The sequence below is a fragment of the Acanthopagrus latus genome, chromosome 1, assembly GCF_904848185.1.
Source record: "Acanthopagrus latus isolate v.2019 chromosome 1, fAcaLat1.1, whole genome shotgun sequence".
In the NCBI taxonomy this organism is placed as follows: domain Eukaryota; kingdom Metazoa; phylum Chordata; class Actinopteri; order Spariformes; family Sparidae; genus Acanthopagrus; species Acanthopagrus latus.
In genome coordinates, this window is record NC_051039.1 from 735,420 (window position 1) to 757,599 (window position 22,180).

The 22,180-nt window shown below is 44.4% G+C and overlaps 3 protein-coding genes across 13 annotated transcripts in view; 1 reads left to right on the plus strand and 2 right to left on the minus strand.

The window, feature by feature from the left end:
- Positions 1-22,180, minus strand: part of LOC119023366 (NACHT, LRR and PYD domains-containing protein 12-like) — a 286,857-nt gene that overhangs the window by 213,263 nt on the left and 51,414 nt on the right. The gene's annotated exons all lie outside the window — the stretch shown is intronic.
- On the plus strand, positions 395-6,410 carry traf5 (Tnf receptor-associated factor 5). 2 transcript variants are annotated; one of them, XM_037106020.1, is made up of 11 exons: positions 395-590; positions 1,713-1,982; positions 2,256-2,319; positions 2,642-2,743; positions 3,034-3,198; positions 3,391-3,468; positions 3,807-3,881; positions 3,965-4,057; positions 4,150-4,290; positions 4,402-4,567; positions 4,756-6,410. In XM_037106020.1, coding segments are annotated over exons 1-11 (1,743 nt in total). In that variant the 5' UTR covers positions 395-588; the 3' UTR covers positions 5,343-6,410. The 2 variants fall into 2 exon arrangements, with proteins under 2 accessions (XP_036961915.1, XP_036961922.1); XM_037106027.1 differs by having other exon boundaries at positions 396-596.
- Positions 6,773-22,180, minus strand: part of LOC119023524 (NACHT, LRR and PYD domains-containing protein 3-like) — a 75,868-nt gene continuing 60,460 nt past the window's right edge. For all 6 annotated transcript variants that reach the window (XM_037105557.1, XM_037105539.1, XM_037105548.1 and 3 more), the window contains 6 exons: positions 11,914-13,693; positions 11,634-11,807; positions 10,188-10,361; positions 9,400-9,573; positions 7,905-7,951; positions 6,773-7,670 (listed from right to left, as the gene is read on the minus strand). In XM_037105557.1, coding sequence (XP_036961452.1) covers positions 7,123-7,670; positions 7,905-7,951; positions 9,400-9,573; positions 10,188-10,361; positions 11,634-11,807; positions 11,914-13,693 — 2,897 coding nt within the window. In that variant the 3' untranslated portion in view covers positions 6,773-7,122. The remainder of the gene's footprint in view (positions 7,671-7,904; positions 7,952-9,399; positions 9,574-10,187; positions 10,362-11,633; positions 11,808-11,913; positions 13,694-22,180) is intronic.

Here is a 22,180-nt window from a genome sequence, read left to right on the forward strand (position 1 = left end):
AACGAACACAGTATCAGATGACATCACACAGTTACACTCACTCAAGTACTCTGAAGTGATACTTTGAGGTACTTGTGTATTTCCATTAGCCGTTATGATGCAGCATGTAATCTGTAACATAACTGGTAACTAAAGTTAACAAATAAAAGTAGAGGAAGCAGAAATACAAGTACCTCAAAACTCAGCACAAACTAAGTACAGCAGCTGAGTAAATGTACTTAGTTACATTCCATCAGTGGAAACAGAAAACTCACCAGCCAGAATGTAATCCGTAAAGTAACTAGTAACTAAAAATAAATCAGGTAAATGTAGTGGAGGTATAAAGTACTCCGTTACATCCCCTCCCTGCAGTAACGGGAGTACTGTGGGCTGAGCTCTGACAGCAGCAGGTTGTTGTTGACTCACTTCCTGCTCTGACAGCTTCCTCTTCCTGCTACGCGGCTCGATCGACCGCTGATAACCGATCGATCGGTCACATGGACGAGCTGTGACGGACCGACGGACGGACGGGCTCGAGTCCTGCAGCGTCAGGGTGCAAAGTGAAAGCAGAACCGAGCCTGTGATCAGGAGCACGAGCCGTTTACACGGATGTGAGCGTGAGTGCCTCACACACACACGCGCGCGCGCCTGTCCGTCATCAGCACGTGGACGGGAGTAATCAGAACTTTTACTTTCAGATCGATCCGCTTCTACCTGTGTAACTGAATCACGAGGGCTCCGGTGCAGGACTTGTGTTTGTAATAGATTACTTTTACTTTCGCTTCACAAGTCAGCTGGTGTTTGACGTCACCAGAACCACGAGCTGTGACCGGCCGGTCCACAGTTCAGCCCTGAGTTCTGCCTGCAGGTGTTTGTCTGTGAGGCTGCAGGTGAGACTTTCGACCAGTCAGAGGGCAGAGAAGTAGCCTGTGACGTACACTGCGCGGCAGGAAGCAGGAAACGTGATCAGCATCAGTCAGTTAGTGGTGATTGATCAGGATCAGAATTCAGATTCAGAATACTTTATTGATACCCGGAGGAAAATTGTTTTTGGTCCAATGCTCCGTGCAAAGTAGAACTAGAAATACAGCATGGATGGAAACAAGAGATAAAGAAATAAATAAAATACTAAAATAGACAATGAAATAAATAAATTATATTAAAGTAAGACAATAAAATAAAATAAATAATAAATAGTAAAGTTTTCTTACTTCCTGTCAGAGTTGGAGACGTTTCCTGACAGCAGCAGGATGTCCGGACTGAAGTTCACAGAGTTCTTCTCCCCAGTAAAGTTAAAAAAGTTCTGATTAAACTCTTCGACAGATTAATTTATTTATTCTTTCCGTTATCTAGTGTTTCTGTGTTTTTTGTTTCTGTATGTTGCTGTTTCTTAAAGTGTCTTAATACTCTGTACGTCTGTTGTTCGTCATGTCTGTGCATATTTTGTCTTTGATATGCTAATAAAGTTTGATTAAAAAACAACACAAATCAAAATCATGCGATGTGTGAAGACAGATGTAGATCAGGTTGGAGTCTCACCTTCACTTCAGGATCGTTGAACTCACTGAGGTGGATCTCAACCAGTAAGGACACATGAAGCGTGCTGTCGGACAGGATCACCTGTCACCACACTGACCACGATGACGTGTTACTCTCTTATAAAAACTGCACATTCTTACTGCAGAATCAGATCTTCAGAACCTGTTTAATGTATTCAGTGTGTCGTCCCGCAGGCTCATGGCAACAGCGAGCACGAAGCTGGGAGGATCGAAGGAGTCCAGTTTGCAGTCTGAGGAGTCTGTGAGGTCAGAGGAGTCCAGGATGAGGTCGGCGGGCCCTGCGGGCTCCTGGGAGGCGGAGCTGACCTCCATCCAGCACTCCCTGAAGTTTGTGTTGGCGCTGAAGGAGGAGTTTGTTTGTCCCGTCTGCAGAGGAGTCGTGCTCAACCCTCAACAGAACTCCTGTGGACACATCTACTGCCTCCACTGTCTCCAAGGACTGCTGTAGGTGCCAGTCCACCTTAAAACACACCCACACCCACACAGTCCACCTTAAAACACACCCACACCCACACAGTCCACCTTAAAACACACCCACACCCACACAGTCCACCTTAAAACACACCCACACCCACACAGTCCACCTGAAACCACCACAACTGATTTAAGGTGGACTGAAGCACCGTACAGTCAGGTGTGTCGTACCTGGTGGGCGTGTCCTGTGCTCCTGGTCCAGTCGGTTCAATCGGCGTCTCTTTTGTCTTCTTTGTGTTTCAGTGAGTGTTCAGCACCATCAGGTCCAGTTTGTCCTGTGGACGGAGCCGTGATCACACCAGCTGAGGTCAGAACCAAACACACAGCCGCACATTCACACGTTCACGCGTTTCCATCCAAATAGACGCAATACACTCAGACAGAAAATTGGAAAATGTTTGTTTCCATCCTCCTGTTGGCTGATGGAGGTGAGCAGCTCAGCTCCAGGTGTGTGTTAAGATTGTTACATGGAGTAGCCATGTCTGATCTACCTGTCCTTATCGCAGGTGTGTGTTTTAGTCCTCCTGACTGGACGTCAGCCGCTCAGTGAGGAAACACATCAGTGTGTGTCGACGTCGAGTTTGGATCAGTTCTCAAAAGTTTTTCTCATGGACAATTTTGTCCCGCAGGTTTTCCAGGACAACTGCTGCAAACGAGAAATCTCCAATTTAGAAGTGTACTGCTCCAACTACCCAGCATGCACCTCTGTCGTCACATTACACCACCTGCAGGTACACTCGGTCTGATGTGATGTGCAGCAGAGATTGGGGAGTGACGATGCTACAGATGGCAGATGGCTGCTCACCACCGAGTCCGGTTCTGCTCCAGGGTTCTGCCTGTTAAAAAACAGTTTCTTCTGTTGCCAAGTGCTCATGCGGAAAATGTTGGGTTTCTGTAAATAAATTAACCCATTTAGACCTGCTCACTTTGGAAAGTGTCATGAGGAGACTTATGTTGTGAACTGTGCGAAACAAAAATTCCTGTGACGGTTCACCTCCCATCTCTTCATCCTCCTCTGCAGGAGCACCTGAGGTCGTGTCAGTACGAACAGCTGCAGTGCTGCAATCCAGGCTGCAGCGCGACGCTACAGAGGAAACACCTGCAGGAACACCTAACCTACACCTGTCCTCACCGCATGGAGCCCTGCCCACACTGCCAGCAGCCGCAGCGACTTGGCCTCATGCAGGTGAAGTCAGAGTGGTGGTCCTGTTTGGGCCGAATAAACACACGAGTAACACGAATAAACACAAATCCACTTCGCTAAAGCTGAACGCATCATCAAACAACCACCTTCAGGGTCAGGCTTCTTCACGTTATGTCTTGTCTCGTTTTCTACCTTTTTTTTTTTACCTCTTTTTTCCTCTGACTGGTTCTGTAGGATCACGTGCAGAGCTCCTGTCCGGAGGTGGAGGTGGACTGTCCCAACAGCTGCTCCCAGAAGGTCCCCAGACACAAGGTGAGCTCATTCACACCATAAACCTGCAGCTACAGCGAGCACTTGAGTCTGCCTGAGTTTTGGCAACCAAAGACGAAAAGTGAGTCGGCTCTGCACTGTGAGCGTCTGAGGACAGTTTGGACTTGAGGCTTCAAGCTGCTGTTGGTCCAGTGCAGTCTGGCTTATTTTCGTAAAACCAGGTATGTTTGTCAGAATCCTGAGTGTCAGCGTGGACACCTGTACCACCAAAGATTTACACAAATACTTTCCAATCAGAATCAAGTGTTCCTCAAAGCCATGCAATAAATGAACACATCATTAGTTAGTGATGCAGCCGTCTGTATCTGTCTGTCACCCAGCTGTCGGAGCACAGACAGTCGTGTCCTGAGGTTTACATCAGCTGTTCTTATAAGAGGTTCGGCTGCTCCGTGCAGGTGAGTCATCTAAAGAGGCAGCGAAACACCTGAGCAGTGAGACAAACTGAGTGACTTCATTAGCTGACAGAAGTGTCCTGCAGGGTAAGAGAGGAAAAGTCAAGCTGCATGAAGACGGTTCCGTCAATCATCACATGCTGCTGGTCCTGAGGAGCAACGCTCACCTGGAACAACAGGTGCGTACGATAAACTCACCTGATATTCTGAACCATCTGAAAACAAAGATGTGGCAGAAATGTTGATCTCCGACTGCTGTCTCCTGGGTCAGGTGGAGGTTCTCCAGGAGGAGGCGCTGCTGAGGCAGCAGGAGGTGCAGACAGACGGTTTACTGCTCGCTGGTCTGCAGAAGGATATAAGACCACTGCTGCAACAGAACAGCAGCCAGGAACACACGGTCTCTACAGCTCAGGTTAGTAAACTATCCACCAGCATTGAAGCGCCATCGTCTTCATCAGCCATCAAACCAAACTCATCATGTTCACTTGAGGCTGAATGTTTCTGTGTCTGTCTGTGTGGTCAGCGGACTCTCAGCAGGCAGGAGGACGTCCTGTCCACCATCCAGCTGGAAGTCCAGCAGGTGTCTCTGGGACTGGGTCCTGGTCTGGAGGAGCTGGAGCAGCTCAGGAAGTCTCTGGATGCTGTGATGCAGGAGGTGTCGGCTACTGAGGCCCTAAAAGAACACCTGGGTAAGAAAGACCCGAGAATCTGCCTCCATAAACTTGCTGTGACTGAGTCAGTGATCCTGTCTGTGCAGGTAGTAATGTGATTGACACACCCAAAAATGTTTGTTTTGGGTTGCAAGAAGATGCATTTTACAGTCCTGAATGCTTTGAGATGAAGAAGAACACTTGAGTGAACACTGTTGGTTTTTCAGGAACTTTGGAGGAGAGTCTGAAGCACCACATGGGTCTCCTGGATCTCCACGCCGCTCAGCTCGGTCGGAACAAGCAGCACCTGCAGGAGCTCGAGGCCACATCCTATGATGGCAAACTCATTTGGAAGATCGAGGACTTCAGAAACAAGAAGGAGGCCGAGGCCAGCGGTCAGTCGCCTTGCCTGAGCAGCGTGCCGTTCCACACCGGGCGCTGTGGCTACAAAATGGCTGCAAAGGTCTATCTGAATGGGGACGGGGAAGGAAGAGGGACTCACCTGTCCCTTTATGTTGTCCTGATGCCAGGAGACTTTGATGCTCTGTTGTCATGGCCTTTCAGACAGACTGTATCTCTGTCTGTTCTGGATCAGAGCGGTGCCGGTAATCACCGCACTCTCAGCTTTAGACCCGACCCGACATCCAAAAGCTTCCAACGACCTGCGGCCGAGTCTGTCAGCAATGTGGCTGTTGGATTTTCATGCTTCATTCCTCTCAACAAGCTGGAAGCTCCCCAGAACGCTGTGTATGTCAACGATGACACGCTGTTTGTCAAAGTGAAGGTGGACAGAACTGGTTTAGAGCAGCTGTAAGATTTTGTCTTTTAAAACACGTGGATTAGATTTTTATTTACTTTGGCGGTCATTTCATGAAGGACTCTGGTAGACAACCACACAGACTGACAACTTCTCACTGTGACTGAATTGATATTCTCTGAAAAACTAAATCTACATGTTATAACTGTGGAGGAATAGTTTGACATTTTGTGAAATACATTTATTTTCTTTCCGTCTGAGAGCCGGATCCTCAGTTTGATACTTCTCTTGCGGATTTAACCAAAATGTTGAACTTTACCTTTAAATACTATGATCATCTCAGGGATCGACTGACAGATGTTTGACTCAGAAACTGTCTCATAATTATTTAATGCCCATTATCTTGGGATCATGACTTAATTATCTGTTCATCTGAGAAAAACTGCTGGTGCTCAGATCAAGTAATTTAAATGCACACTATGTAATTTGTGCCTCTCGTGGTCTGTCACTTAAAACAATGAAGAAAAAGTTAAAGTAGCAAAGGATCATGGGAGTTGTTGTCTTCAGATGAAAACTATCTGATGTGACTCAGACACGAATGTTGATGAATTCAGTCAGAGGTTGACCTGAATTCAAACCCTCGCTGCGTACTGTTATTGGCTAACGTTAGCTTATGGCTGTTTTGGGATGAAGAAACACAAATGACCCCACAGTCAAACTCACAATGCAGGTGGTGAACACATCATTCAGCATAAAACATTTAGATGAAAATCTGCCTCAGGCGCAAATGTTAACAGACGAGGTGTTTTAAAGTTTTCTTCTTGTTACGTTTCGTCTGGTTCTCTGTGGGGGGGGGTTAGGGTTAGATGGACGGACGCTCGCTCTTCCCCCTCACCCGCCACAAAGCAGCTAACATTGAAAATTAGTATAGTGGCGCTGAGCTAGCAGTATAGCGGTGCAGCGCCGCCTACCACCGTCTTTGGGAGAACCCTGATCAACATGTGGAGCAAAGGTAGAGCCGTTATAGACATTTAGGGGACAGTAAAAAATGATGGACACGTTCAACATGCTTGAATTTCTTGATTTCATTATTCAGTTGTTTCTGCAGATATTTTGTAAGTTTTGTTTTTTATTCCTAGTTTACAATTGAAATATGGTACAAAGTGTTCGACTCATACAAACAGAGGATCAGAATGAAAGAACACCATGTTGGGAATTGATATTGATTATTCATTAATATATTATTATTAATTAAAATGATTATAGTTGATTAATGAAACTTAGGTTACAATGAATCATTAATGAACACGGGGCACCACCCTGAATGACATACCTTTAGTCTCAAAGCCTGATAGTAATCAAATTGTCAATATTATGAAAATATCAATAATTATATGAGAGGGAAGGTGTGAATCCGGGCACTGACCATCTCAACCAGCTGTTATTACAATAAGGGATTGTGCAAAATAATGACAGATGCTGCTCAGTTAGAATGAAGAGTGTTTATTAAAGCTTTCTCCAAAAACACAACCTACTTTAACAAACAACAGTTGCTTTCAACAACTAGCAACATCAAAAATATAAGCAAGCCAACAATATAAATGGGTGGCGGTGTGTGTGTGGCAGGAAGTCCCTGGTAAAGACTACAAAGATGGCTGAATATGGCTTGGGAAATCACATTAACTGGACAATAAATTATGTGACTTAAGAAATCTCGTTGGAGAGACTACAGGAAATGCTGAACGTGACTTGGCGAAGTCCTCTTCTCCTCCTCCTGATGATATAAAGTTCATCACCACTCTTCCTGTGTGTGTTTATGTGTGTGTGTGTGTGCCTCCTACAGAGACACTGAGGAATCAGATGACCAGAACAAGAATCCAGGATAAAGAGTTTCAGTGAATGTGGTGTTGAAGGTGTGGAGGTGGATCAGTGGGTCAGAGACTCTGTAGAAGGACAGAGTGCCAGCAGGACAGTCCACATACACTGCTACTCTGTTAGAGACAGAGGAGGAGGAGGAGGAGGAGGAGGAGGAGGAGGAGGAGGAGAGGACTGTACTTCTATTATTGTGCCAGACAGAGTACCGGCCACCATCCAAGCACCTCAGACTCCAGGACTGATTATTCCGTCCAAACCAACAGTCATCACTGTTTCCTCTCCTGCTGATTCCTCTGTAACTCACTGATATCTCAACATCTCCACTCCACTCGACCTCCCAGTAACAGCGACCAGTCAGACCAGTTCTACACAGCAGCTGAGGCCAGTCAAACCTCTCTGGATGATCAGAATATGGCTGCTTCTCTGACACATGTGTCACCTTCCTGTTGTTGTCAGACAGTTTGAGGCGTCTGTTTACTGTGTTTGTGTCCACTGTGAGTTCACAGACATCTGATGGAGAGAACAAGACACAATACAGCAGCAGTTTATCATCTAACACAGCTGATGGTTTATTTCTTGCTTTATTAACAGACTGACTGTTAATTAGATCAAAACTTCACAATGACTCATCTTTCTGGATCTTCTTTCAAACTGACAGTTGAATGCAGATACACAAGCTTTAGATTTAAACCACTTTAACATGTGCTGCCTTGTTTTCATCAATCAAAGTGAACACACACTTACACTTCCTCAGACCAGGTTTCATCCTCCGCTTTCCACCATGTTCCACCCTGGAGGAAGAAACAGAGTCAGAATGATCCTTCCAGGTCTTCGAATAAGGACATTATCTCTTGGATTCCATGTTTCACAGTTGTCAGTTCAGCAACATTATCCAGCTCTCTTCCCTGATAAATGATCAATTAAAAAATATTCCTCATCATTACTATTGTCTGCGCTGTCTCCTCTTTCACTGTCGAGCAGGTCAGTGAAAGTTTCAGTCATCTCCACATCTTCTCATTACCTTAGATCTGTAGGTTGGAATGTTTATTTCTGAATGTTAAGTCATTATAAATGATTAAAAGTGGCTCCTGAGGTGAATGTGTTCACCTGCTGTATGACTGATAATGACTTATTATCCTATGATCAGAAAAACTCACTTTTCAGCCAAGAAGTGAGACCGATTTAAAAAAACTCTTCATATTTGTGTTAGTCCAGAGAACACTTCCAAAGGAAATTAAACATTTCAGTAGCACAAATGGGTTAATAGTCTTGAGAAAAAAACAGGATTTGCTCCTCTCAGCTCATTTAAATACAGCAGACAGAGTCAACAAACCAGAGGAGACACAAATATACAACTCAACCAAAAAAAATCAGCTTTTTACAGCTTCATTCATGTTTCAGGAAACTGTGACGCTTCATTTTTGTCTGATGACATATTTAATTGTTGTTGACGTCAGTGGTTACAGATGTTCTGTTCGATTCAGACTGATGGACTCTGTACAGATTAAACTGTTTTCAGCTGGAAATCAGTCAGACTTGTTTAAGAAACAGATCATTTTTTCTTTTCCTTGTTCAGTTTCTGTTAAACACATCAGTTATTAACTGCAGGCAGCTTGTTTTATTATTTTTGAGTATTTCAAGTTGTGGCTGAAACTGTCGTAACAGAAAGCTGTGACACAGTGTACAATATAATTATAACCTTCTGCTCTGCTCAGCTTAAGTCACATGCACACACTTTCACACACAATATGCCTCAACTGCAAGTTCCTGTTAGAAACATGATGAGAAATCAGTAATTAGATGACTGAATAAAAAGAGTTTCTACCAGACACCTGACATGTAACACAGTGACAGAATGTGAGAAAGTGGGAGGGGCAAAGAGAGGGAGAGAAAGGAAAAAAAGTTCACCGGTAAAAAAACTGCCCATCAGCTGTTGTGTGTATTCCCTTCATGTCTATGACATATTCCACAGATAAAGACATTGAAACTGTATTGAAACGACAACATGATGTCCATATGACTATTTAGAGGTAATTTTTAGGCCTATTTTTGCACAGAACTGCACGTGTTGTGGTAGACGTCGTTTTGCCTCACACACTGCTGACAAAGCCACGGTATCTAGTCTGGTATTGTTTTCACTGTTATAAGCAGTGCTGCTGGTTCAGACTGTGAACCAACACTCCTCAGCATGTCAGTGTTACAGAGGAACAGTGTGTGAGTTCTTGCTGTCTGTTCGTACCTGAGACTTTCCAGTCTCCACTCTGGATCCTTGAGTCCAGCCGACAGCAGCTTCACTCCCGAGTCTCCTGGATTATTATAGCTCAGGTCCAGCTCTCTCAAATGGGAGGGGTTGGATCTCAAAGCTGAGGCCAGAGAAGTACAGCCTTCCTCTGTGATAAGACAGCCTGACAGCCTGGGCACACACACACACACACACGTGCGCACACGCACACACACATTGATTTGTTTTCATCTGTTTGTCATTGTCTGTGTGAATTTTGAGTGCAATCTGCAGTTATCTACTCCTGACCACTCAGGAGCAGCACAGCAAATGTGAAACACAACACTGACACATCAACACAACTGAAATTAAAGATAGGATCCACATAATACTAATTCAATCCAGCTTTCAGTTCCTAAGCTTACTACATGAGAACAAAATTCATTGCATGTAATGAGGTGGTCAATGTCAGGCAGAAAACAATAATAAAGGAATTCATTTTGTAAATATTTTTGGCCAAACGTAAATCTGTCTCTGTCCTCCATCAGCCCACTGACTGTGGCTCACCTGCTCACCTTATTTAACATCATCTAGCCTTGCTGAGTGAATTCAAGTTAAAAAAAAGTTTTTACTGTTGATGAGAGCTGAGTAAAGGTGAGTAAGTAAACCACAATCACATGGCTGATGGATGACAGAGAGAGATTTGGCCAATAATATTAATAACATCCTTGTACAAATTACATGAATCAAATCCATTGTCCTCAGAGGATTATTATGTGTAAAATGTAAAAAAGCTAAATCCTGACCTGAGAGTCTCCAGTTTACAGTGTGAACTCTTCAGTCCAACAGACAGCTTTTTCACTCCTGAATCCTGCAGGTCGTTGTTACTCAGGTCCAGCTCTCTCAGATGAGATGACCTGGAGCTGAGAACTGATGAGAACTCATGACAGCAGTTTGTTGTGAGGCCGGTGTAATTTAAACTTTAAAAAGAGAAAGCAAAAATATTTTCTTTTTATGTTACAATTTAGCAAATCTCTTCAGTTCAGTGAGCAGGAAACATTTCGTATATCAATCAAGTCTAAAACACTATTGTAAACCAAATAAATTAACTTATATAAATAAACTTTTTTGAGTAATTACAATAATTCTTTACATCTGACCCAAAAAAGTCTGTAAAAATTATTAGATAGTCCTACCATAGGACACACTGTGCCAACAACTAAAACATGCTCACTTAAGTTACTTTTATTGCTTACATTTACAGATGGTAAAAAAATTATGCTTCAGGTTGCACTGCTCAAATGTGAGCTGTTGCCGGCTGGTGTAGATGTAAAACAACAGTTACCTGCAATAGGCAGCCACAGTTCATAAGTTTCTTCAATAAAATACACACAATGATCAGACAGGGGTAGTGTTGTGTTCAAAGATCAGAATCCCTATTTTTAATTTGTTATGTGTTCAAGCTAAGGTTGTTCTTTAGCACAAAGCATGTGATCATTTTATAAAAAAATATGTATGTTTAAAGCAAATATTCGATGTGTTGGAAGTTTGTTGGGAAATGCAGATAATCACTTCTGGATATGAGACATTTAAAGGAAAATCTGTCGTATGTTCACCGTAACATTTACTACATGAAAGAAAAGAAAACCCCTTCCACTTTAAGTGTCCCACTATGTTTATAACTTGCATCAAAAATCACCATAAACACACCATTCATCTGAGGTCTTGTCCACAGACCATAACGTTTTTTTTTTCCCTTGGCATCGTTTCAAGAATATTTGCGTCCACACGGATCCACTGAAAATGACTCAAAGTGCTGTAGTTCACATTCCAGGCCTCAAGGTGGTGCTTGAAATTCACCAAAAACGGAAAAGAGATGGAGCATGCGCATTAAGCTTGCATGCTGTTTACAAACAGACAGTAGAAGGAGAATCCGAAAACAAGAAGAAGACGACAAAAATGGCAACTGCAAGGAAACCAGAAGCGTTTGTGTGGATCGATAATGAGGTCGAACTACTGCTGCGAGTCACACTCGACTACAAGGTGAGTAAGTTGCAAGAATCATGAACACAAGCAGTAGTCCGGCATTGTTGTTGTTATGAGACGTCGTGGGGTTCAGAGGTTGAAGGCTACAGGTTTAGGGGTGGGGAAATTCGCCGTCCACATGAGAACGGGAGGATCTGTGTGGACGGTCGGCCAAAATGATGCAATACAAGAGCATTTTCATGTGGGCGGCCTCTGAGTGTTCTTACCTAAGTGTCTGAAGTTTGCAGTAAGCACTTTTAAGGCCATCAGAGATTCGCTTCAGTCCAGAGGCCTGCAGTCTATTCATGCTCAGGTCCAACTCCTCCAGACCAGAAGACTTCCAGCTGAGTACTGATGCAATAGGCTTACAACATCTGTCTGTGAGGTTACAGTTACTTAACCTAAAGTGAAAAACAAAATGACAGTCAACATTTTGCAAAAATTCTCTCCTATATTTAAACACAACCAGTTTTAGAGCAGTTGGGTATCTTGAGGTTGAACACTTACAAAGCTGTCTTTGATACTTTGAGCACAGGCAGCAGCCTCTCCAGAACTTCATCTGATTCGTAGTATTTTTTCAGGTCGAAGACATCCAGGTCTTCATTGGAACTGAGCAGCAGAAATGCCATAGCTGACCAATGTGCAGGTGAGATTTCACCAACATCTCCTGAGTTCTGGTACTGTTGGACTTTCTTTAGCAGAGTCTGGTCACCCAACTCATTTAAACAGTGGAACAGATTGATAACTTTGTTGGTGTAGGACAATTTCTTAGTCTTCAGCTTCGTGTGAATATAGGTGATTGTCTGCTTGTTTGTATATCGTTCTCTGACTCCAAATACTCCCTGAAGAAGCACCTGATTCTTTTCCTGTGAAAGACCCAGCAGGAAGCGCAGGAACAAGTCCCAGTGGCCATGATCGTTATCTAAAGCCATATCCACTGCTGTCTTCTGGAGGAGATGGAAGGGAGGTTTCCTGTTCTCTGGTGGCCCTTTCATACTTGTCTTGCTAGGAAGCAGATTCTCTCCGCTATCTATGAAGGTTTCTAACACATACAGAGCTGCAAGAAACTCCTGAATAGTTAAATGTATGAAAGAGTACATCACTTGTTTGTGGAGGCCAGCTTCTTTTCTTATCAGCTGTGTACAAACTCCTGAATTGACAGCAGCTTCTGTCAGATCTATCTGACAACTTCCCAGATCATCTTCATAGAAAACAATGTTGCCCTTCTGCAACTGTTCAAATGCCAGCTTTCCCAATTTCATGATCACACCATTGTCTGTTTCATCCTTCTCATCATCCTTCTGATAATCCTTCTCATGTTTCCATTTTGTCTGGATGATCAAGAAGTGTATGTACAGTTCGGTCAAAGTCTTTGGCAACTCACCTTCAGGAGTTTCTGTGAGGAGACTCAGAAGCACAGTGGCTGAAATCCAACAGAAGAGTGGGATGTGGCACATGATGTACAGACTTCTTAACGGTTTGGACCGAAGATGATTGAGGATCTTCTGAGCCTTATCCTTGTCATGGACTTTCTTCTGAAAGTAATCCTCCTTTTGCTCATCATTAAAGCCTTGAACCTCGGTCACCCTGTTGATGAACTCGGAGGGAATCTTAGTGGCTGCTGCTGGTCTACTTGTGATCCAGACTGAGGCTTTGTGGAGCAGCTTCCCTTTGATTAAGTTGGTGAGTAGGCAGTCTAATGTTGTAGTTTCTGTAATACTCCGGCATGTCTCATTGTTCTCAAAGTCCAGAGGCAGTCTGCTTTCATCCAGACCATCAAGGATGAAAAGAATACTTGAACTGTCGTAGTCTGAGGTTTCTAAATCCGTCACTTCTTTAAAATAGTGACCTATTAACTTTGTCAGACTCCAACGCTTATCTTCTATTAAATTCAGCTCTCTGAATATGAATGGAAATATGAAGTCAGTAGTCTGGTTGACTTTTCCAGTTGCCCAGTCATGAGTGAATTTCTGCACAGCGACAGTTTTTCCAATCCCAGCGTTTCCCTTGGTCAGAACTCTCTGGGGAGGATATTCTTCGTTTGATAACGGTTTAAAAATGTCATTGAGGTCGATTTTCTTCTGCTCACTCGAACTGCTTTTACATTCTAATTCAACAACTTCGTGTTCACGATTAACCTCCCCACTGTCTCCCTCTGTGATGTAAAGCTCCGTATAGATCTTGTTCAAAGGAGTTGATGATCCATCTTCCTTTGTTCCTTGAAATAAATTCTTAGTTTGAGATTGGACGTAAAATTTTAGATCAGCTTGGCACTTTTGGATGTTTCCTAAAAGATAAATGAGATCACAGTTAGATGAATAACATTTATTTTCTCCTACTCTTCCAAGTTAGCAAATAGAGATATACAGATGTGTCTCATTTCAGAGGATGCCATTGCCATGGCTCTGAAGGTGCCACGACACAGCAAAAAAGGAGGGGGAAATCTGTTCAATTCTATCTCCAGCTGATTTTGCATTAGCTTCAGTGGGCACCAACAACCACTACGTGGGACATGAGAGCAATCTAGACTACAGTAAACACGCCAGCAGCATTGGGAAAGTTCACTTTTTACATGAACTACTTCAAAGTTCAGTTCACAAATTTTAAAATGAACTAGTTCAGTTCATAATTAAAAATTTTGAACTAAGTTCACAGTTTTCAATATGTTGCTGTGAGCTTTAATTTTTCAAAATTATGGCCACAGCCCATACAGAACCACAGACATCAATGATTTTATCAGTTTTAACACTGAAATTGCAGGTCTCCGACAATATACTACAAGACCAGTTTGTCCAGCTACGGCTGGGAGATGAAGACAACACAGCCGCTATTGTATGCCGTTAATGTGATTTGAGTGGTAGAGGATCTGTTTTGGCTCACCGTTGCCGTGTTTTTTGATTTTTTATTCACTCGCACATACCTTGAAAGGCTAGCTAGGTGCTTTAGTTCAGTGTGCCATTTCTGGTTTGCCGTTAATGTTGTTGATGACTTTTCCCACCAGGATCATCACTGACCTTTTCATACATTTTTTTAAGTAATCAAACAAAAATGCCGTATCAATAGTGGAGACAGAGTCTGAGGTATTGCTACTGCTTTCATTTGTTTTTGCCTCAATGCTTCGCTTTTTGATGATGCATGTGGCGGTGTGACTCGGTGGTGGCTGGTGTTGCCAGATTGTATGTTTTTCCCGCTACATATTAAGGCCTGTTTATGGTGTGTGTGACGGCCCTGTTGAGCATCTGCTTGTCCTCTCAGTGCCTTCTAGGAGAACCAGGCAGCAGTGGGCCGTCCTAAGCAGACCACACCTCAGGGTGTGGCATCACTGATAAAAGGCTGCCTCAGTCAGTCTGCTCTCTCTCTCTGGTGGCTGAGCAGCTGACTGCTGCTATGGCCTACAACCTGCTGTGGTTTGGTGTTTGCTGTCTTAAATACATATAGACATGCACACACACTACATTTGATACAACACACACCCACATTATGTTCTTTTCAGGTTGTTTAGTTAAATAAATACTGAAATCGTCTCAGAGCTCTGTGTGTCTCCTCTCCTTTGTTTCAACCTGAGAGCCAGGGTTGTAACAAATGGGGGCTCGTCCGGGATACTGAAAGCCTGGATAGTATGGTGGCTTGGTAGGTTTCAGCTGTGTGGTGTTGTTGGCTTCATCAGTGGTCTGTTGTGGTGAGTACCTAAAGCTGATGTTGTTGCTGCAGCCTGCGGAAAGCATTTGTTTGGGGAGAGGCTTTCACATCTCTGTGGAAATGTGTGTTGGGTCAGTGTGTGATGAGGTTGTAGGCTCAGGATTTGGTGTTGCTAACCTGCCTGCATTTTGTTGCCCTTAATCATTGTGGTGCTTTGAAACAGCCTAAGTTGGTGGAACTACTTTTCTGGTAGGCATAAGAACGACCTCCACCTGTGAGCTCGTTGTTTATTGTTTTAGTTTGTTATTTTTGTGCACTAGCGTGGCCACAGCAACTTTTGCTTTGGGTACACCTCCGTGACTGTCCAGGTGGGCTGCTATTTCGATAGTTGCCCGGCCGGGTCATTGGGTTCTGTGTTTCAATTTCCCACCAATGCTAGTGCATGAAGACTAGGGTTGAGAGAGTCAGCTAGCTTCCTGGTTAGGTAGTCAGCTAGGGGAAACGATGTTCCACATTTTGGCTGTTGCCCTGGGTTAAGGGGAATTTGTCCGAGTGTTGTGCTGTGCAGGTTAGTCTAACTTGAGTTTTGCCAGGGAAAATTTTTTTTTGTGTGGGTGTTTTTTCCCTCTTGAATTTGGTTGTTGTGGGGTGAACCATGTCTGCTGTTGATGAGTTTTTGCAGAATCCCAGGGAGGATCTGTTAAACACCTTCACTAAAGAACAGTTATTTAAGGTGGCTGACTATTTTGATGTGGAAATCCCTAGTAAGGCCCTCAAGGACTGTATCTTGAGTACGATCAAGGATCATTTGGTGCAGTTGGGGGTGTTGCCTGCTGCTGTTGAAAGCGGTGATGCTGTAAATGCATCAACTCCTACCTTACCTACTGTTTTTCCCCAGGTCAGTCCCCCAGAGCAGTCTTTGAAATTTGTGCGGCCTGTGGTTGGCATGGCTTTGACTTTTGAGCAACAAAAAGAGTTGTTGACCCTGCAGTATAAATTGGAAATGGAACGGGAGGAAAAGGCTCAGGAGAGGGCCCAGGTTCTTCGTGCTCAGGCACACGCTGTTGAACTGGAGAAACTGAAATGCACCGCCAAGATACGCGAGGCTGAATTACTTCAGCAGAGGGAACAGCAACAAGTTGAACGTTACAAGCTAGATTTGTTAAAGGAGGGTAAGATGGTTAATCCAGCGTCGGGTAACATGGGAGTCCATGGAGCTGGTGGGTCTCCATATTTTGATGTGTCTTCATGTTTAAGGTTGGTGCCAAAATTTTCAGAGCGGGACCCTGACACTTTTTTCTTACTCTTTGAGCGGTTAGCCAGAAACAGGAATTGGAGTGATTCAGAGCAGACCTTGCTGCTCCAGTGTGTGTTTACGGGGAAGGCCCAGGAAGCCTATGCTGCTTTATCAATGTCAGAGAGCGAATACTATCTGATGGTCAAACAGGCCGTGTTAAAGGCTTATGAATTGGTACCGGAGGCATATCGGCAGAAGTTCAGGGGCGTCCGGAGGCAGGACCGGGAAACATACGTTGAATTTGCACGTGAACTGTCTACTCTTTTTGACCGTTGGCGGCTGGCCTCTGAGGTTAAGACCTTTGAACAACTGTGTGAACTGGTTTTGATGGAACAATTCAGAGAAACTCTTCCCGAGAACCTGACCACTTATCTGAGTGAGAGGAGTGCTCAAACTTTAGCTGAGGCTGCTGTTTTAGCCGATGAATATGCTTTGACGCATAAAGTCCGGGGAGAAAATGGACGTAAGGGCGGAGCTAGTGGTTATCTCAGGAGTTCAGGGAGTGACTCTCCTGGTTTCAAAACAGCTAGCCATGTTGGCAAATGGGATTCTAGTCGAACTTGTAACTATTGTTTGGGCAATGGTTACTGGAAAGCTGACTGTCCTGTTTTAAGGTCCAAGCACAAGTCCCACACAGGTTACCGTCCTGTTAAACCTGCAGCCTTAGTTGCTCCTCTGCGAGGGACAGTGAACATGCTGCGTGAGAAGGCTGAGGCCATCGCTGCAGTACAGCAGCACACTAAGCCGGTTGCACTGGTTTCCCGCCTCTCATTTGAGGAGCCGTTGTGTCCCTCTGAGAAATCGGTTGTGAACCCTTCAGAGAAAAAACACAACCTTGACAAGTTTGAAGATATTGATCCGGGTTATCGAAAACATGTGAGTGAGGGGGTTGTTTCTTTGGTTGGGGGTGAGGAAAAAGTTCCAGTTAAAATCCTGAGAGATTCTGGTGCTCTGGACTCATTCATTGTAGCCTCTGTATTGCCATTTTCAGCAGACACTTCCACTGGAGACTCTGTGCTGGTGAAAGGTATGGGGTTGAATGTGTTTCCAGTGCCTTTGCATAGGGTTGTCATCTTTTCAGATCTGGTTAAAGGGGAGGTGTCTTTGGCAGTGCGGCCGGCTCTTCCAGTTCAAGGGGTGCAGGTGATTTTGGGGAATGATCTGATCGATGGTCCATTTTCTGAGTCTCCTCACTCATTAGTTGTCACCTCTTTGCCAGCTCTTGGCCCGGTGGAGGTTGAGTGTGAGGAATTCAAACAGATTTTTCCAGCGTGTGTGGTCACAAGGTCACAGACACTAAACAAAAATGACTTGGTGGTTAAAGACAAAAATGTTCCACATGTCCAATTTCCTTTACCTGCCTTTCCATTCTCTGTCTCAAAAGCTGAGCTGGTAAAGGAGCAGCAGAGGGATCCTGCTCTGACCGAGCTGCTCCAGCAGGCGCGTCCAGTGGAGGAGATGGAGAGTGTGGCGCAGGGGTATTTCTTTGAAGATGACATGTTGGTGAGGAAATGGTTGCCCCAGGGCGAAAGGTTTGTCGGTGATGCCATTTTCCAAATTGTGGTTCCATCTGGACTGAGGGCTGGCATAATGAAAACTGCTCATGATATGGGACATGTGGGGATTAAAAAGACCTATGACAAGGTTTTACGGTATTTTTATTGGCCTCGGCTGAAGAAAGACATCTCTGCCTACATTAAAACATGCCATACTTGTCAGCTCACAGGTAAACCAAACCAGGGCATTAAGCCAGCTCCTTTGCATCCTATAACAGTTGCAAATCAACCATTTGAACATTTGTTAATTGATTGTGTTGGCCCACTACCCAAGTCTAAGTCTGGAAGTTTGTATCTTTTTACAGTGATGTGTCAGACAACTCGTTATCCGGCTGCTTTTCCCCTGCGCAACATAACGACAAAATCAGTGTTGAAAGCTTTGACACAGTTCATGTCTGTTTTTGGTATTCCTAAGGTGGTTCAAAGCGATCAGGGAACCAATTTTACATCAGGGATGTTTGCAGATACTCTGGAAAAGCTTCATATTAAACACATCCAGTCAACTGCTTATCATCCTGAGAGTCAGGGGGCAATTGAACGCTTTCATCAAACTCTCAAGTCACTTTTGCGCTCATATTGTACTGAGTTGGATCGTGATTGGGAGGAGGGACTGCCATGGCTAATGCTGGCAGCTCGTGAGGTCACACAAGAGAGCACTGGTTTTAGCCCAAATGACCTTGTGTTTGGTCACACAGTTCGTGGTCCGTTGACTGTGTTACAGTCTGATTGGAAAAAATCTCCTCCTCCGGAAGAACTAACAGAGTATGTAAATGGGTTCAAGAGACGGTTGTATGAGTCAGTAAAGATGGCAAAACTAAATTTAGAAAAGGCTCAAGATAAGATGAAGCGACTGTATGATCGCCGAGCTTAGGTGCATGTCTTTTACCCCGGTGATCAGGTCCTGGCCAACCTCCCGGTGGTGGGATCTCCTTTTCAGGCTAGGTTTGGGGGGCCTTATTCTGTTGTTCGACAGGTTACAGACTTAAATTATCTGATTTCCACTCCTGACAGACGGAAGACTACCCAATTGTGTCACGTTAATATGCTGAAACCCTATTTTCCACGTATTAGTGGGGGGGAAGTGAAGCCGGTGGCTTTGGTGTCTTCAGTGTCTTCAGTGGGGGATGTGGTCTCTCCATCCTTGGATGATGGAGAGAAGATTGAGAGTCCAGATGTTGGTGTGTTGCAGGGCAGGCTTAAAAATTCAGAGTCCCTGAGAAATTTGGAAAGATTGTTGGGACATTTGCCGACAGCACAGAGGAAGGAGCTGTCTGATCTCATTTTGTCATTTCCTGTTTTGTTCTCAGACACTCCTACAAGGACCCACCTCATAGAGCACGATATTGAGGTGGGCGATGCGGCACCAATTCGTCAGAGGTTTTACCGGTTCCCTCAGGAGAAACAAACTCAGTTAGAAGCAGAGGTGAAATACATGTTAGAGCATAAAATTGCTGAACCGTCCTGCTCTAGCTGGGCTTCTCTGTGTGTGCTGGTTAGTAAACCTGATAAAACTTTCAGACCCTGCACTGATTTTCGTAAAGTAAATAACATCACAAAGCCAGACTCTTATCCACTTCCTCGCATGGAGGATTGTGTAGATCAGGTGGGCACTGCAAAATATGTCAGCAAATTTGATCTTTTAAAGGGGTATTGGCAAGTGCCATTGTCAAAACGTGCTCAAGAAATTGCTGCGTTCATAACACCTTCAGGCCTTTACTCCTACACTGTCATGCCATTTGGCTTAAGAAATGCCCCTGCCACCTTTCAACGGCTAATGAACCAAGTGGTAGCAGGTTTAAAGGGGTGTGCAGTATATTTGGATGATGTTGTCATTTACAGTGAAACCTGGGCAGAGCATGTTGATCAGATCCGTGCTTTGTTTGAGCGGTTGGCTTGGGCAAACCTGACCATTAACCTAGCAAAGTGTGAGTTTGCTCAAGGTACAGTGACAGTTTTGGAAAGGTCGTTGGCCAGGGTCAGGTGCGTCCGGTTAGAGCTAAAGTCATGGCCATTGATCAGTTTCCAATTCCCACCACTAAGAAAGAGCTGATGCGGTTTCTGGGTATGGTAGGTTACTACCGAGGATTTTGCAAGAACTTTTCCTCGGTAGTTGCACCTCTTACTAAGCTCCTGAGTTCGAAGGTTAAATTTGACTGGTCCTCTCAGTGTCAACGTGCTTTTGTGAATGTTAAAAATCTGATTTCCTCTGCTCCTGTCTTGGCAGCTCCCCGGTTAGGTGATCCTTTCCACCTTCAGGTCGATGCCAGCAATTTGGGAGCTGGAGCAGCACTTCTGCAGACTGGTCCTGATGGTATTGACCATCCAGTCGGGTTTTTCTCCAGAAAATTCAATTCTTATCAGTTGAATTACTCCATTGTTGAAAAAGAGGCCCTGGCCCTCATTTGGGCCCTGCAACATTTTGAAGTATATGTTGGTGGAGGTAGAACCGTAGTAGTTTATACCGATCATAACCCGCTAACGTTCCTGCACTCATTACAAAATCCAAATCAGCGTCTGATGAGGTGATGCTTGTTTTTACAGCCCTTTAACCTTGATATTCGTCATATCAAAGGGTCCGAGAATATTGTTGCTGATGCCCTGTCACGTGCTCTGACTTAAGTAGACAGTGTCCATTTATTCTTTCAGCTGAGCCTCTCTCCCCACTCTTAATTTGCTTCTTAGGTACCAAAGTTGCTGAGCTGGAGGGGATCGAGGGAGCAGTTTAGAGTGTACTTGTATTGCTGTATTACCATGTTGTGTCGTCTGTGTTTTACAGGACAGGACTCACTTTAGTTTCTCGGATACCCTTTGGCTCCTCTTTTTATGGGGGGGGATGTGACGGCCCTGTTGAGCATCTGCTTGTCCTCTCAGTGCCTTCTAGGAGAACCAGGAAGCAGTGGGCCGTCCTAAGCAGACCACACCTTAGGGTGTGGCATCACTGATAAAAGGCTGCCTCAGTCAGTCTGCTCTCTCTCTCTGGTGCCTGAGCAGCTGACTGCTGCTATGGCCTACAACCTGCTGTGGTTTGGTGTTTGCTGTCTTAAATACATATAGACATGCACACACACTACATTTGATACAACACACACCCACATTATGTTCTTTTCAGGTTGTTTAGTTAAATAAATACTGAAATCGTCTCAGAGCTCTGTGTGTCTCCTCTCCTTTGTTTCAACCTGAGAGCCAGGGTTGTAACAGTGTGTTTTCGCCTGGAAGGCTCTATGGAAATCTGGCACTCTCTTGAACGAAGTTCAACTGTGAGAGAGCACCGCTCACAAATGCCAGAATGACTGCATTCACAATAATGTTTATCAGGTGGAAATACAGTATGATCAGTTAACGTTCGCCCAAAATACGAACGAGTTCATGAACGATTGTTCACTGAACGCGTTCAGGCACAACACTGCAGGCCATCTATCTATCTATCCATCGTCAGCCTCATCAGGGACGACGGAGTCTACAGAGAACTTATTAAGGACTTTGTGGACTGGTGCCAGCGGAACCACCTCCAGCTTAACGCCAGGAAGACAAAAGAGCTGGTGGTGGATTTCAACCCTGCACTTGGGTCAACATCCAGAGAACGGATATTGAGATGGTGACATCTTACAAGTACCAGGGAGTTCACCTGAACGATAAACTGGACTGGACTGATCACACTGCAGCTACATACAAGAAAGGTCAGAGCAGACTGTATCTGCTGAGGAAGCTCAGGTCCTTTGGGGTGCAGGGGGACCTCCTGACCTCTTTCTATGACTCTGTGGTGGCATCAGCCATTTTCTAGTCTGCTGGTGGTGGGAGAGAGCAGGATGATGGACAAGCTGTCATCACTGCTAGTGCAGGAGTCCCATCTGCAGGACACTATCTCAGCACTGGGCAGCTCCTTCAACAGGCTGATACACCCTAAGTGTGTGAAGGAGAGGCATCGCAGGTCCTTCCTCCCTGCTGCTGTCAGACTGTACAACCAGCACTGTTCCATATAGACCTCACCCTGTACTCTGCACTATGCAATAACTCTGTACAAAACTAATTTCTGTTTTTGCACTATCTGGTCAATTTCCTTTAAACCCATATTCATTATTTGTCTTTAGAATCTGTGTATAAAAATGTGCTGATCATTTTGCACTCTATCATGTAAAGATGCATATAAGTCTATTCTATTTCTTCCCTTTCTAATTATATTGTTTATTTTTAGCTAATGGTTTTTGTTCTTATTCTGTCACTGCTGGGACAAACAAATTTCCCTGTCTGCGGAACATTAAAGGATTTCTGATTCTGAGGCCAG

Coding starts and splice junctions, on each gene's coding strand:
- traf5 (XM_037106020.1), top strand. Junction 1,983..2,255: donor CACTGTCTCCAAGGACTGCT/GTAGGTGCCAGT, acceptor TTTGTGTTTCAG/TGAGTGTTCAGCACCATCAG. Junction 3,199..3,390: donor AGCGACTTGGCCTCATGCAG/GTGAAGTCAGAG, acceptor CTGGTTCTGTAG/GATCACGTGCAGAGCTCCTG.